At 45.0% G+C, this 16780-nt stretch overlaps 1 protein-coding gene across 3 annotated transcripts in view; it reads left to right on the forward strand.

Moving 5' to 3' along the window:
• Vps35l (VPS35 endosomal protein sorting factor like) overlaps nucleotides 1-16780 on the forward strand; it is a 122748-nt gene that overhangs the window by 8369 nt on the left and 97599 nt on the right. For all 3 annotated transcript variants that reach the window (XM_023704383.1, XM_004644209.2, XM_023704384.1), the window contains exons 4-7: nucleotides 1644-1766; nucleotides 3127-3151; nucleotides 9267-9343; nucleotides 11999-12127. In XM_023704383.1, coding sequence (XP_023560151.1) covers nucleotides 1644-1766; nucleotides 3127-3151; nucleotides 9267-9343; nucleotides 11999-12127 — 354 coding nt within the window. The remainder of the gene's footprint in view (nucleotides 1-1643; nucleotides 1767-3126; nucleotides 3152-9266; nucleotides 9344-11998; nucleotides 12128-16780) is intronic.

Consider the following 16780-nt stretch of genomic DNA (forward strand, 5'->3'; position numbering starts at 1 on the left):
AGACACTGTATTATATACCTTATGAAAACATTAGATTGGTAAAAAACATACTGTAGAACAGATATTTATATCAAAATTGAAGAAGTGATTATTGATAAACTATTCTTAAATATGAATTTCTCTTAATTGAGTGCAATAAATTTGTTGATTTTCCTAATAATTCTTGGTTGGTACTGTGTAGGGATTTGAGGGGCCTTTTGGGGTCACCAGGAGAAAATGCAAGAAGGTTTAGGAATAAAGATGAGTAATAGTTGAGGTCAGATGATGGACCCTGCCTGATTAGCAAAGGACCCCACACAACAGTAGGGGTGTTTGTTTGTACCTTTGTAAAGTGACAAGACACCAGATTGCCTAGTGACTAATAGCCCCCAGTGTCCAGGCAGGATGTTTTTGTCAAGAGTGAAGTAGTGTGACTTTTAGGCAGTGAGACCTCATCCTGCCCTCCCACTTAGGATCAATTTCCAGGTTTAGGAGCTCCAAACAGTATAGAGTTAATACATTTGGGCAATAAGTATTCAATTGTAGAAAACTAGATTCATAAACTCTTAATTTTGTTTAGTAAAAAGACTGATAGAACTGATTAGATCCTTTGTGGAGAGTTTCCCTGGTATGTTGGTGTACCTTAGGGGAAAATGGCAGCAGGAATGAAGAAACTAGAGACTAGAAGATAAAAGCTGGGTCAGGTGGTGACCTGCAGCCTCATTGGAAAAAACCTACCTCAAACACCCTGCCCAAAGCTGTAAGGACATTTAAACCTTTGCAAAGTTTGTATCATGTGACACAAGGTTGCCTAGTGACTAATCACTGACATTGTCCAGGCAGGATGCTTTTCTCAGGACTGAGGGCAGGATGCATTTCTCAGTGCTTTAGGCACTGAGGCCTAGTCCTCTTCTCACATATATGACTAATTTCCAGCTTCAGCAGTTCCCTACAGGTTTGTATCTCTGGTGGTAGAAACTGTCCAGTGACACAGTTGTGCATGTACCACCAGTGGTAAACATAAATTTCAACCATGTTCTACATTTCTTTTTCCTGTTTTTAGTTGATAGTATGTCTTAGCAAACGTTCCCTTTATTATGAGCATAAGTATCACGGGAAGTTCAATGACTACACTGTGTTCTAAAGCATGGGTTAGTTGTTCACTCTTCATGCTGATAGACACAGGGTGGTCTTCAGTTTGGCTGCCGTCAAGAGTAGCACCCACAGGTTTCCTACCTGTACATGTCTTGCTGGAGTGGGTGAGGTTTGCTGAAGCAGGGTTCTAGAAGCCTGTTGCTGGGTGGAAGCCCTGTGTGGGAAGGTACTGCATGGCGTTACCGGACTGTCCTCCCCTGAAGCCTTCCCAGTGCATGTTTGTAGCAGCAGTGTTGAGGCTTCCTGTTTCTTTCTCCTGAACATTAGCATTCATTCTACTGCTTCCATTCTGGTACTTTAAAAATGGCCCTTTTTTAGTTTGCTTTTCCTTGACGCTTAGTGTCAGCAGTTTTGTGGTGTGGTTTGGTCATCTGTGTTGAAATGACCTGAAAAGTTGTTTCTTTGTACTAACCCTTTAGACAGAGTGGTCTTCTTCTGCAGTGAGGAACTATCTGCTTCATATTTAAAGACTAAAAGAGCCTCTGATGAGGGTTCTCATTCTTCCCTAGGAGAGCTCCAGAAAGAAACGTGACACAGATGACAGCTCCATCGTAGGATCTGATTTTGAGCCTTGGGCCAACAAGCGAGGAGAGATCCTTGCCCGGTACACAACTACAGAAAAGCTATCTATTGTGAGTATCCGGGGCCCACCTCAGAGCTAGCGGCGATTTCTCAGTGTTACCCTATCAAGCCCCTGGGTTCCAAGTCCCTCATGTGTCAGTGTCATTGGGTGAAAATGTGCTGATTGGTGTTTTGAATAAAAGAAAAAGTTGCGAATATGGAGCAGCTGAGAGGAAGAATTGGAGTGATGGAGCCCTGGGGGGGAGGTTGGTGTGCAAATTGGAGAAGCCTCTACTCCACTGTAGGACAGGCTCTGTTTTTGTGAGCCACTGTTTCTGGGTTTTCTCTAAAATCTGTAAACTTGCTGTTTCTTGGCATGAACTTTACCTGAAGTTGTTGGCATGTGAAGTGGGAAGCTCCCCACTGCCACCACCACTCCTGCCACCACCACTGCTGCCCCTACCAGGTCAGGTGCTCAAATTCTAGAAAGGTCAGGAGTTTAGGACCTTCCTGGAAAAAAACAAGTTAATGGTGGTGTGAGTTAAGGTTAGTTCCAGTTGCTTATAACCAAGTCTTCCCTAACGATGGCAGCAAGAATGCTATGTGTTCCCCTCACTCTGAAGAGAAGTCTAGAGGTAGAAAGTCTGGGTCAGGGACAGAAGCTACGAGGTCTTTCTATCTTGCTTCTCTACTGTATTTGGTGCTTCCTGGCCCAGTTGATAGGCAGAAGAAGGAAAGGGAGCATCATCTTCCTCCACCTTCTCCCCACATGCACACACATGTAAGCAAGCTACCTGGAGTCCCTTCAGTACTCACAGTTAAATTGTCAGGGTAGTAGTTGTCGGTGGATTGGTGCAGAGAAGGCAGGGAGGTGTGACCTGGCTCCATCTTTGCACTGGGGGCTGGAGCTGGAGGACAGCAGAATTATGGGGCTGTTGACATTTTCTCTGATGCATAAAGTTAATTCAGAACTTAGTTGTGAGACACAGTGCTGTGATCCCCCAGGGGTCATTTGGAAATGCCTTCAGAGGACTTTGGCTGTCACAGCCATCGTGGTAGTCTTGGCATCTGGGGAGCAGACCATACATATTGTTAAAAATGTTGTGCAGTATACACGATTAACCCCAAAAAAGAATTTTTCACCTGAACGTGGCGGGACTGTAAAGAGTGAGAAGCCACAATACAGAAAAGTTATAAAACAGTTTCATTAGAAATTTGTCCTCTCATATTAAAATTTTTGGTATTTATTGGCTCACTCTCAGAGCCTGCACTGAGTAGAATTTGAACCTCCAGTGTTTGTTGGTGACTCCCATTTTTTTTTTTGAATCTACATTTTCAGTCTTATTTTAGATAAGGAAATGATTTGACTGAAAACAGTGGCTATGTTGCATTAGATTAAAAAAAAAGTTAATGAATTCTTTGTCTTTACAGAATCTGTTCATGGGATCTGAAAAAGGTAAGATGAGATTATTGTTGTTTTGATGAGAAAATTATGCACTGCCTTGAGTCTGGCTTTATCGAGCAACATTTTGTGTTCGCAGGATTAAACTACATACTTAGAGCTGAATAAAAAGCAGGAGTTTAGGAGGAGCAAAAGAGAGGCTTCCAGCTTGGTGCTACGCAGGCAGAACAGAAAAACCTCCTTCACTAGCTCTTGGCCTGCTGCAGAGAGCCATCCTGTCCTTGGCCTTATGTCATGTCTCTGTGACAGCAGAGACACGCTTGTGCAGGAGGGGACATAGCCACTGGTCTCTTGACACAGCTGTCCTCAGTTTCTGCTCATGAGACTCCCAGTCCAAAGGCTTGATGGCAGGATCCCATGGGAAACTTTTTTATTATTATTTTTTATTTTTATGTATTTAGTACAGGGTCTAACAGGGTCTCACTGCGTAGATCAGACTTGTAGCGATCATTCCTGTTTTGAGCCTCCCAAGTGCTGGGATTGCAGGCTTGAGCCACCATGCCCAGTCTCATTCGATATCTCAGCGTGCACCGGGGCCAGGGCCAGCATGGTAAGTTGGACTTTGAGCCCCAACTGCTGCACTCTGCATAAGTAGGCTCTTTAGTCCACTGAGCTATCTGGTCGGCCCTTCCATGGGGTACTTTCATAGAAATATAGAACACTGGTGCCTTCTTGTTAAAATAATCTTGCAGTGTGGAACTCTAGCTTTTTTTTCTTTAAGCTGTTGGGTGGTCCTGGAGCACCTGTCGTAGCTGGCCACACTGCTGGGCCAGATGACTGGCAGAGGGCCTCATGTAGGTGGCTGACATGGCAGTGTGCCCTGCCACATACTGCAGTGTCCCCCAGTTATCTGCAGGTTGAGATAGCACAGTAGAAACCGAGATTATGGAGACACTTTTGTTACAGATATCACATTAACACCAGTACAGTACATGTGGAATAAATCATGTTATCACGAGTCTCTACTCACTTGGAGAGAGAAATGGCTTGAGGCCCTGCAGCCTTTGTGACAGTATAGAGCTAAGGAGCACTCACACCCTGCCTGTGGGCATGGAACAGGCTTTGCTGTGTCTATTTAATTGGAAGATGGTTGGTATGGTCTGGTGCTTGTGTCTCCCCTGAAACTCATTTTAAAACCCTAATTCCTAAGTTTATGATTAGAAGGTGCTGTCTTTGTGCAGCCAGTGAACTCACAGGGTGGAGTGCTCATGAGTGGAATGAATACCCTTAGCAAAGGGACCCAAGGAACCTCATTTCTGCCTTCCACTGTGGGGAACCCAGACCAAGGTGCCATCTATGAGGTAAAATTTGGGTCTGCTTTGGGCTGAATCTGCTAGTGCCTTACTTAGCCTTGAATTTCCCTTTGTCTAGAACTGTACAAAATTTGTTGTATGTTACGGGTCAGTGCCGAAAGAAACGACGAGAAGACCTGAAGAATGTAGCTTCAGAAGTCTCACTGAGATTAGTCTCTCTCCAAATGAGCCCAGAGCCTCAGAAGCATCTCACATTTATTGAGGGCTAAAGGCAAACTAAGGAATGTGCATAATTACCTAAGTGAATACAAACTACTATCTCTATTGACTTCCACCATTTGCCTAACACTAGGTTCACACAAATGCTAGCCGATAACATCCCAAGCAAGGGATCAAAGGACAGGTCTCCTGCAGGAGAAGCTGTTCTTGAGTCCCAGCTTTCCGGGAATTTGCAAACAGACAGGAACCCTCCTCAGGCTCAGTCCAGTGTTCCCTGCTCTCTTGGGATATCAGACTTTTGTCTCAAATCTGTATCTCTACTGTTGTAACCCAAGAAGGAGACAACAAGGCAGAACATCCAAAAAGATGGTAGTGCTTTATTTTAGCTGGTACCCAGCGGCACCCTCAGAGTCCAAGAGACAGAGAGGAGCCCTGGGTAAGGGGAGGCACAGTAATTTAAACCCAAAAACCGCAAGACCGCCCATCCAAGCAAGCCGATCACAGAAGCCAATAGCAGATGTTAATGTGGTTAAGGGGGCACATGACTTTTTGCAGGATTGGCTATAGCCCACCTGGAGGAAGCTGGACACAGAGGAGTTACCTCTTTGGACTAGGTGGAGTACAGAACAGGGTGTGTAATCTAGGTATGCGGTCATGCTGACTTTATAAGGACAATGTGGCCCACCGGTTGCCAGGAACACCTGTTTTGCCTTAAGACATTCTCAGAACCAGGGCAGGGGTGAATCAGAGAACCAAGATGGAGTCATTGTAATCAACTAGGGCAAAGATGAATCAGAGAGCCAAGATGGAGTTACTAACATCAGGGTATAACACGCCCTGAAGGGAGTGGGCTTAAGAAACAGAAGTCACATTTTACAGTAGCTGACATGGTTTACTAAGACGACACATACAGAGCAGGATGGCGGCGCTTTGGTCAGGTTATAACATCTACAAAATTGGTTTCTGTTCTTCATAAATTGCTTGCATTATGGTTTTTTTAAACATTTATTTATTTATTTTTTTATTTGTGTGTGTGTGTGTGTGTGGCCAGCTCAGCCCACCTGGGGGCGGGGCTGGCTGGCATGTGGTGCTGGGGGATTGAACCGCAGTCCCTGTGCTTTGCTAAGCTTGTTCTAAGTAGGTGTTTTAGACCACTGAGCCATCTCACCAGCCCGCATTATGGTTTATAGATGTGAAGATATAGCCTGCCTGACGAGTACAAGGTCTGGTGTTAATTCTCATGCTAAAAAAAAAAAAAATAACTTAGGTAATGTTTTAATAAAAGAGATTAAAACAGTAGACCTGTACTCCCAGCACCCTTGCAGCCTGAGATGGGAAGATTGCAAGTTTCACCCCAGCTTGGACAATTTAGGGAAAGCTTATGTCAAAAAGGTTTGGAAATGTAGCTGAGAATGAAAGTCCTGGTTCAGTCTCCAGTATTGCCTCCCCCAAAAAGTATCTACCCTTTGATCCAGCAGTTCCACAGCTGGAGGCTGATCTACAACTGAGCTATATTCATATCCCTTTTCATTTGTTTAATCTTAGGACATGGTTTCACCAAATTGCCCAGGCTGGCTTTGAACTTGCAGTCCTCCTACCTTAGCCATCCAAATAGAAGGCATTACAGGTGTGTACTACCTTGGCAGCTACAGGTGTAGTATGTTGTTCATGTATTTTCCCATGCCTGCTTTTGTGCTACAGTGACAGAGCTGAGTAGCTGTAACAAGAGTTTATATCTGGTACTTAAAATACCTGTATCAGACTTGTTACAAAAGGAGTTTTCCAGCCCTGCCCTAGATCCACATTTTAAAATTGTAGTCCAAGAATCAGCATGCTACGTGGTCTTTACCCAGGAAGTCACTAAAAATACAGATTGTCATCAGGTATAGTCCCAGCTGTTTGGGAGCCTGAAGAAGAGAGATGGCAGGTGTAAGGTGAGCCCGGGCAATTTAGCGAGACATTGTGTCTAGAAGAAGTGGGGATGCAGTGGAAGGGCACTTGCCCAAGAAGTGTGAGTCCCTGAGTTCACTCTCGGGTGGGGGTAGGAAGTAATACTGCATAGACTCACAGGTCCTGCCTCAGACATGCTGGATCAGAATCTGCATTGGAGGTCATCCTTAGGTGATGAATGTAAAGTACTGCCCTACATACATTGACATTTGTATGAATCCAGAGTCTTAATAACGTTGTAAGCAAGCCAAAAAGGAAACAGCCTACGTGTACGTGGACACTAGGTTGGTGAGATAATGGAAGTATTTATACAATAGAAAATACTAAGCAGGGAGAAAAATGTGTGTGCCACAGTTATGTGCAGGAATGTGGGTAAACTTTGTGAACCAAAGCTTTGGTGATTGAGAAAGTCAAGACCATACATAATCTAGGAATGATTATAAAGGGAATATAATCAATTGTTAAAATTGTCTGTAAGACCAGTAAGATAGATCAGTGGACTAAACCCTGCTTAGGTAAACACAGGGGCCAGGGTTCAATCCCTGGCAGATGCTGTACCGGCCCCATCCTGAGCCCACTGAGGCAGGGGTGGAGTCCGGGTATGGTGGTGCATACCTATAATCCTAGCACTTGGGAGGCAGAAAACAGGAGGATCACTATGATCCCCAGCTGCACAGTGAGACCCTGCATGCACATACACACACACTTGTATGTATATCTACTTGGCATGTGTCATATTTCAAGAGGATAGAAGATGTAGGACCAAGTGAGATAGGCTATCAGGGGGTAGTCAGTCCTGCCATCTGCCCATTGAGGGCTGTTGCAAAATGATGTAAGGGGAAAGAGACAAATTTAGTAATACATGTTTGGGGTCATGGGTGCTGGGCTGTCAATGCCTCAGGGTAGGCAGAGACAAAGACAGTGGGAGCTAAGCACTGTTTATGGGGGTATATAATAATTAGAGGGATTGTTGGATGACTAAGAGGGCTGTGGTGATCTTATGCTGAGAAAGTTTTTTGCTGACGGAGATCACTTTGGCTGATCTAGAGGGCTGCAGTGACATTATGCTGATCAGGATCTTTATGTTGATGAGGGTGGGGAGGTTAGGGAGGTTTTCCTTTCCCCAAGATAAAACTTTATTATTGCTGGGTTCTCAAGGAACCAGGGTGTTTTCAGTGATGTAATCTTTCCTGGGGGCATCATAGCATCACATGACCATCCAGTCCTCAGCTGTGACCAGAAGCACAAATTGGCACACGTGGCAAGACAGTAGGCCTCAGACAGGCCCTAACCACAATTGAATTATGACATAATTTTCCCCCTCATTATATAGGGGGTTGCCTCTTCACAACAGGCAACTTATTTGGAATCTTCATTACTATTGTACTCATTGTTAATTATGTTATTGCACCATGCAGTGTGCTGATAAATCTTCCGAGTCTGCACCAGAGCTGAGAAATGAGCAAATATGTTCATTTCCAGAGAGTAGGTTTGTGTATTAGTCAGCCTATCATCACTGAGAAAGTGCTGAGAGAATCTCTTTCAAAGGAGGAAAAGTATATATTTGGCTAACAGTGCTAGGTAGATCAGTTCATGGTCAAGTTGATCCTGTTCTTTGGGCCTTTGATGGCCCAGGACTTCACTGTGGGCTAAACAGTACAAGAAGCCTATTCATCTCAGGGTGGCAGGAAGCAGGAGGGGAAAGGTAAATCCTCTGCTGTCCCTGTAAGGACTCATCTGCAGTGAGCTACTTTGTTTCATCAAGGCCCTGCAATCCTTGACTAGCACTGATAGTGAGCATCAGCCCTTTAACACCGGGACCCTAGGGCACATTCAAGATCCAGACTGTAGCAGTTTGATTGGAAAAAGGAGTCTCTGTGAGCCACATGGACCTCAGAGTGGGAGTGGAAGACCCTGCAGATGGGGAAGGAGTTCTGAAGGAGGTGGACACAGAGGGCAGTGGCCAGCTGGACGGGATACCTTGGCCTCTGGCCAGACTGCAGGGTGGAATCCTGCCTCTGTTCACTGGTGCCTGCTGATGCCCAGAGTGTGTTGACAGGTGCTGGAAGGAAACATAGTAAATCCTTTTTGCTTGGAGAAAGCACTTTGAAGCCCCGATGCACCTGTGGGCAGACTGAGAAATCATTGTTTTGTTAGTGTAAGGGACAGTGAGGGCATGAAAGCTCTGCACTGAGTACCAGCCTGAGAGGGCCTTTGTTCATGAGCAACAATTAAATGCCTGGAGCTGTGGCATCCTTATGTGCACCGCCTTTGTTTAGGAGTAAACAACAATATCACATCATCCTATGTAGTAGATCACCTTCTCTAGGTGGGTCGCTGTGTCCCCCGGGCAGCTGCGGGTAGAAGAAATTTGTGATTTAACTTAGATTACAAAAGCAAGTTGCATGCAAAAAAGTCAGTTTTCTGTAATAAAATGGTTTCTTGCCACCTTCATAAAGAGGTATAAAAGGAAAGATGCATTCTGTAAGGGTTATGAATGCAAGAGAAGAGACTGGGCATGGTGGCGTGCGCCTGTGTTCCCTGCTCTTGGGAGGCTGTAAACAGGCGGATCACTATGAGTATGATCTAGTAGTGAGACCCTGAACACCCTGTACACCCTTCCCTAAAATATTAAAAAAAAATGCAGGACAAAAGCCATCTTTGTGACAGAAATCTGTTCTCTTTAGGCAGAGCTGGGACTGCCACTTCTGCAATGTCAGAAAAGGTCCGGACCCGGTTGGAGGAGCTGGATGACTTTGAGGAGGTGAGCAGGTTGCCTGCCTAGCACAGGCCGTGGGCCTTTCCACTGCGATTGCTGAGGGAGATGTTTCTTTGGCCACTCTTTGATTTATTCTTGGGTTGACCTGCTCTGGCTTCTTGAGGCTCTGGTTCAATGTGGGGAAAATGCCCAAAGCGCACTTGGCCAAGCCCATGGGAACCTGAGTTTGGTATTGTGGAGGAATCTTTTGTTTTTGTGATGCCTGAACAATTTCAGGATTTCTAGGGACAGTGTCAAAGAGTAAACACCAGCTGGAATCCTCTCCAGCTCACAGGAGAGGAGCAGCCTCCTGGGAGCTGCTCAGGAGTCTGCTAAGCCTGTTAATGCTTTGAAAAGAAATGACAGAATGCTCTGGGTTCTCTAAATGGAACTTGCGCATGTCTAGCGCCTCTGGAAGAATTCTAGCTGACAGACGAGAGCCCATAGTCTTGCAGTAGAGCAGGGCAGACCAGGGACACAGTCTTCTCTGGCCAAGTGCACGTGTGAACTATACTGCGTGCTGGACCTTGGACCCTGGTGATGCGCATCCTCTTCACTGTCCTTTGGAGAGACAGCATGGCATAAAGGATACAACTTTATACTCTAGCCACATTGCCTGTATTTAAATCTCACATCCACCACTTAGAAATTCTGTGACTTTGGATCAAGGGGAGCATTGCTGTGAGGTTCATTTTATTTATTTGTAATGTGGCAATGAACAGGACCTAGCCATAGGGCTGTCGTAGGTACAATGAGTTACACCGTATGAAGGACTTAGAACGGCACCCAGCTCAAGACATGCTCTGCGTGTGTAAGCTGTTGTCACCACAGTTTTCCTGAGCCTAGTGGCCCTGATGGACCAGTGCTATCAGGATGGCCTTGGGCATCCACCTTGATTTATCTTTATTTCATCATCTATTAAATGGGATGAAGAGCCAGGGGTGGTGTTACATGACTCTAGTCCCAGCCTGAGCAATTTAGCCATATCCTACCTCAAAACAGCAAAATCAAAAGACTAAACAGACAGACATCAAAGCTGGGTCTGTAGCTCAGCATAAAGCCCCTGGGTTCTATATGTAGTATAATTAAAAAAATAAATGGGGGAAAGGACAGTTGAATGGATTAAACGAGGGCCTGATGAAAACCAGGAAGGGCCATTTGATGGCAGTTGCCATTGCCATGTCTGCTGGAAGCAGCACCAGCTTTCCAGTTCTGGACAGAGCTCTGGGTGCTCAGCGGAGTACAGTCATGGTGTCAGTTACTTGCCAGTGCAGAGGTCACAGGTTTTGAATGCGGTATGAGAGCCTCAGTGGGCATCTGGTCAGACCCCCAGTCAGGAGCTTGGTGAGGGCCTCAGCCAAAGCTCTAGTCCTCTGGAATCTGAAAGTCACTGAAACCAACCTGCCTTGCAAAGGGTGAAGGCACCTCTCTAACCCTAAGGTTAGGATGGCCTGGAGCCAGGAACTGCAATGTCTCCCAGAAGCATGGCATGGTCCTGTGTTGCCGAGTTCCATGAAGCCTGTTGTTGCTGAGTCCTCTAGTTCTTCATTTTTCTCCTGCAGCCTGGTTTCTTGCTAATTTCTGCTCACAGGAGCAGCTGTCCCAGGGCTTCCCAGTGAGCAGGAATATCAGTATAGATGAGGGGCGGTCAGGCTGCAATAAGGAGGAAGCCTGGAATGTCAGCGGTTTTACATAACAAAGGTTTATTTGTTACTCTTGATGCACACAGCATAGGGTGACACACAACACTACCACAATGCTGCCCTCTTAGCACTTGGCTTCTGCTGTTGTCACAGCTAGGGCTGAAGGGAGTGTGGATTTTCACTGCCTCATCCTGAAGGAACACCAGCTACTGGGCCTGCATTCTATTCATCGAACCAGGTGCCAGATTCCTCTGTTGGCAAGAGGCCAGGGTTCCCTAATTCACAGTTTAGGAGGCCGATTTCATTCAGTGCAAATTCCCAAAACTGACTTTTAGGCTTTTTTAGAGAGCTCTCTTGCTTTTGGCTTCAGTGAGGTGTGCATTAGGAAAGAGCTTGGCATCCACCCTCTCCTTGTGTGTAAAGTTACAGTGGTGAGTGTAACACCTGTTCCTAAACTCCTGAGCTCAGGCAGATCTGTGACCATTTTACCCACATCTCGCAAGAAGTTGGGCCTGCGGGTGGCACCCCCACGTCTGACTCCACACAAGCATCTATCTTAGTTTGTGCTAATGATGGGCTTCTTGCCTTGTGTACCATAAACTCTCCTAGTATAGAAAGAGGGAGCATCTTTTTGCCTGAGCAACCAGAGTTGTCTTTGTACCTTGCCTCTGGTACTGTGCATGTGTACAGCCAGCCCCAACCCAGTGTCATGAATGACATGAGCCCTGTCCCCATTTTCAGATGACCTTGGTTGGGGCAGTGCACGGCAGAGCTATCTGCACCAGGGTGGGCCTTGCCCCTAAGACCAGCCTCTTAGCCTCTGTTCTGCCATCTCAGGCAGAAACCCACAGAGCCTCTGATTGCAGGACAGAATTATTAGTTCTGGTGCGGAGTCGGGCCTTCAAAGGCCAAAGCACAGCCAGTATACAGGTGCGTGTGACTGAGCTGGACTACAAGTGTGCTGAACAGTGTGCTTTCTTTTCCTTCCAAGCTCTCACCTTCTGCCTTCCACCCACAGGGATCCCAGAAGGAGCTCTTGAACTTAACCCAGCAGGATTATGTGAACCGCATAGAGGAACTCAACCAGTCACTCAAGGATGCCTGGGCCTCAGACCAGAAAGTGAAGGCTCTGAAAATTGTCATTCAGGTCAGGCCTGGTGTGTGCTACCTCCCTCCTCCTGCCCTGAATTTCCTACTTTAGAGTCCTTCTGCGGGTTTGCAGAGCCCTTAGGGGTTTACCCTCATTTGTCATCTCTCCTGTTGTCACATACTTTTTCTGCAAGACCTTGTCTCTGAATTTTGTTTTCAGGGTTTAACTAATCCCATGGCTGCTATGTGCAGTTGTGTAAGGTGCATGCTGCGCAATGCAGGAAGCTCTCAACCCTCACTGCAGAATTAATGGTACCCCCTGGACTGTGACACTGGTGACACACATATGATTTATACACAGTAAGGACTGAGCATCTCTTTAAAGTTTCATTGGTTTGCTGTCTTGGGCCTTAATGTTGTATGTTACTGATGTGTGCATTTTTGAGACATATTCCACAGACTCATGGGATAAGAAAAATGTGTTTGTGGTGTCAAGAGGACTTTTACCAGGTGTTTGTGGATGTGTTGATTGAGCTCCTGATGCCTCTTGCATCACAAGAACAAGCCGTATAAAGCAAACCACTTCCCTTGTGATTGCAACTTGGCCCTGAAGAGGATTATGTCTTGCAAAACAGGCTCAGGAGTACCTGGTCCAAGAACTAAATCATTCATTAGCATTTTCAGAGTAAATGTAAAAGGATTTTCGAGTGACCATTATGGTTCAAACAGGCCAGCCTTGTTCTCACTTGATGTCATGATGATGTGACGTCTGCCGTTTCACCTGCCTCTTGGGAGGATGTCAGCAGAGTGTGAGTCTTTGTACTGAACCCTTGCAGTGTTTATAGATGAGTTGTTCTACAGCAGGTGGGATTTGTTTAGTTTCATGATGGGAGGGGAGCTCAAGCCCCTTTCTTTCAGTCCCTGTTACTGATTTACTAAGAAAACCCCAAGTGTTCCTGTCATCCTACCTTCCTCCTGGGCCTGCCTGCTGCGCTCCAGTGGGCAACTCACCGAACTGACAAGTGCAGCTGCAAAGTGTGCTTGTTGGCATGGGCTCTCCATAGATAGTGGAAGCCTGGAGCTGTGACTTTAGAGGTTACCCTGTGGTGAGATTTGCAGCCTGTCCTCTCAAACAAAATAATTTTTTGATTGAGGTCTCTTGTAGCTAATTGTAACAATTCTGTAAGATGATCAAGATGCAGAGTATGCTGAATGAGTCTAGTGTGTCTTATTTCCTAGGGAGCAGAAGCTCTTTAATTTGGGTGTGGGGAGAGTTTGGCAGGTTTGTTGAAGGATATTTTACATATGAAAAAGTGCATCCAAGGGCTGAAATGTGATTTGTACACATGTGGGCCAAGGTTGCCCAGTGACTAATAGCTGACATTAACCAAGCAGGATGCTTTGCCCAGGACTGAGGTAGCGTGACTGCTTTAGGCGCTGAGGCCTAGTCTTGCCCTCACACATGTGACCAATTTCCAGCTTCAGTGGCTCCCAGTGTTTGAATGATTCCTTTTTAAATAAATGAGTAGTACTGTTCAAATATCACACACACGTTTGAGAATATTTTTATATACTGTGATTTGGCCAAGCCCGTCTGCACTCATACCTTACCACTACCCCAGCCAGCACCAAAAATCCAGAGACCTGGTCTCTGACCTTAACTCTGCCATTCCTGGACATGGTGTACATCATTTGTTTTGTACATTGGTGCCTTGGTAGACCTTTTTTTTCTATGATTTTCTTTGAAAAGTAGAACAAGTGGAACATACCCTTAAATTTTTCCCCCTTTCTTCTTTTAGGATAGCTAAAATAGTTCTACTAGTGATGAGTATTGGTTTATTGAAAGGAACAGTTAATGCTTAAATTTGCTTTGAGCAGTTTTGCACATTTATATCTGGTAGTCTGATAGGACTGGCTAGATAGCTCAGCAGACTAAAGTACCTGCTTAGGCAGAGCACAGCAGGCAGGTTCAACATGCCAGGCCAACTCTGTTCCGAACCCCAGGGCATGCTGAGAGAGTGATTCAGACTGGACATGGTGGCATGTACCTGTAATTGCAGCCTTTGGGAGGCTGAAAACAGGAGGATCATTATGAGTCCAATATACGTAGTGAGATCCTGAACACCCTGTAGACCCTGTACCAAATACATAAAAAAAAAAATTAAGAAATATATATCTGGTAATCTGAACAACTAATTTGAAGATAACAATATGCAAAATAACAACCATGGTTGAATTTCTATCTCCTCATTTTGTGAAGTTTTGTATCATTTGTAATTTTTCAAAATTTTTTATTCTCTTTAAAATAGAATGAAGGGGCTGGGGGATAGGTTGGCAGTTTTAGCACCTCTCTGGCAACAGCAAGACTCGGGCTTGATCTCCACTATGGCATGGCATGGTTCATTGTTTTATTGTTTTCTCTTTGTGATGCTAAGCAAGTGCTCTGTCCCTGAGTCACATACCCAGCCCATCTTCATGTTGAATATACTCTTCCTATTTGTGTGTGTGTGTGTGTGTGTGTGTGTGTGTGTGTGCGCACGCGTGCCTGTTAAAAGTGGACCCTGGGGTTTGTACATACTAAGCAAGAGCTCTTAACACTGAGTTACACCCCAGCCCTTTTTATTTTTATACAGCATCCCTATACATAGCTGAGGTTGAGCTTTTACTTGTGATCCTCCTATATCTGCTGCCCAGAGTGCTGGAATTACATTTAAATCTCTACACCTTTATATTCTTTTTTTTTTTTCTTTTTTGCGGAGCCAGGGATTGAACTCAAGCCCTTGAGCTTTAGACCTTTATATTCTTGACACAAGCTCTGTATGAATTGCAGTTATCTATTGCTTAATGATAGGGACACATTCTGAGAAATGTGCTATTTGGTAGTTTTGTTGTCACGGAGTATTATACAGTAGGCTTACAGAGACCTAGGATGGGGTTCTCTGGGTCCTATGTTGTATATACAGCCTGTAAGACTGTCATGTGGCACCTGACTGTGTGAGTTCCTATGCTGTGGCTTATCTTTCCATTTTTATAATGCTAGCTTTTGAAGTGCAGAAACTTTTCATTCTAATAAAGTCTCATTTGTTACTTTTCTCTAGCTGATGCATTTGGAGTCAAATATAAAAACTCTGACTAATCCAGGGTCCTGAGGATTTTCTGTGTTTTTTTCTAGACGATTTCAGGTGATAGTGCTTAGACTTAGGCCCATGGTCTGCTTTGAGTTTGTGTGTGTCTGAGATGAGGTAACAGTCCAAGAATGTGCTGGTAAACCTAGGGCATGCCTGCTGCAGTAGGCTGTTTGTATTATTGGACATCTAACAGGTTCGCCATCACTGGTCCACACTTTTTTTCGTATATATATACATAGTTGTTCCAGCAGAATTTGAAAAAAAAAAAAAAAAAAAAAAAAGAGTTCTTATCCCTCCTTGATTTGCTTGGCAATTTTATGAAAACTCAGTTGGCCATAAATGCAAGGGCTGTTCCTGGTCTCGCAATGCTGATTCTCAATGCCGGTTACTCACGTGCTGCCTTCTAGCAGATGTTCCATGCTGCACAGATCACTGTAGCTTTCTAGTACGGTTTGAAAATGGGTTCTGAGTTTTTAACTTTTGTTCCTTTTCAGAATTATTTTGCTTATTCTGGGTCTCGTGCATTTCTTTATGAACTTTAAGGGTCAGCTTGTCAATTTCTACCAAAATCCAAAGCAGCAGCAACAAACATGCCCTGGGCTTTTGAGAGGGATTATATTCACTATGCAGCAGTCTCCTGCAGTGTAAGCCGTGCCATGTGTGCATGGGGTTCTGGCTCTGCCTTTTGCATTTGTATTATCATGAACTACATAGCTGGGCGCACACCTGGGCGCATTAGCTGGTGCTCCCGTGACACTTTTCACCAGGTGAGGAATGTACCTGGGTGAGACCTTGCTGGGCGACAGCTGGGTGCTGCCTCAGCTTTCCCAGACCATGATGCTGTTTCCCCTGGCTGGACGCGCATGCTGTGCCTCTCTAGCAGCAGCAGAGTGTGAGAAGCTGCTGTTCGCCCTCTGCCACCATTCTGCGTGAGGTGTGAGCAGACTGTTTTTACCTTTCCGATGAAAAGTGAAAGGAGGCAGTGGAGTCATTTTACTGCAGGTTTTTTTGGTTTTTCATTTTGTCTTTCTGAGACAAGTTAGCTAAGCAGTGCAGGCTGGCCCTGAACTCACAGTGTTCATGTACCCCCTGCCTACCATGTACTGGGATTGCAGATGCACACTCTGTTGTAGTTTTAAATCGCAGTTTCTCAGTTACTACGAGAATGAGTTTTGTTTGTTTGTTGTGTTTGTTTGAGAGAAGGTCTCAGTATGTAGGTCAGGCTGGCCTCGAATTTTGGGCAGTCCTCCTGTATCAAGCGTCCTGTGCTGGGACTATAGGCACGCTCCACCATACCCAGTAAGTAAATCGAGATTTTTGCCACATACTTATGGCTCACTTGGGTTTCCTTTTCTGTAAAATGTCTTTTGTTGATTTCTTTTGCCAGTTATGTTTTTTTCCTGGTGGATTTTACAATTCTTTTATATATTCTGGCTAATAGTGGTCCTCCTTCCTCCTAATCCCATTAACCACAAGTCATCTCTTAAGTGATTCATTTTTCTGCTTATTGAAATATCCTTGAAATTCATAATTTCAGAAAGTTATTATTGTGAAATATTAGAAAACTGCTAGTTTCCTTATTC

The sequence above is a fragment of the Octodon degus genome, unplaced genomic scaffold (assembly GCF_000260255.1).
Source record: "Octodon degus isolate 3935 unplaced genomic scaffold, OctDeg1.0 scaffold00195, whole genome shotgun sequence".
Lineage (NCBI taxonomy): Eukaryota > Metazoa > Chordata > Mammalia > Rodentia > Octodontidae > Octodon > Octodon degus.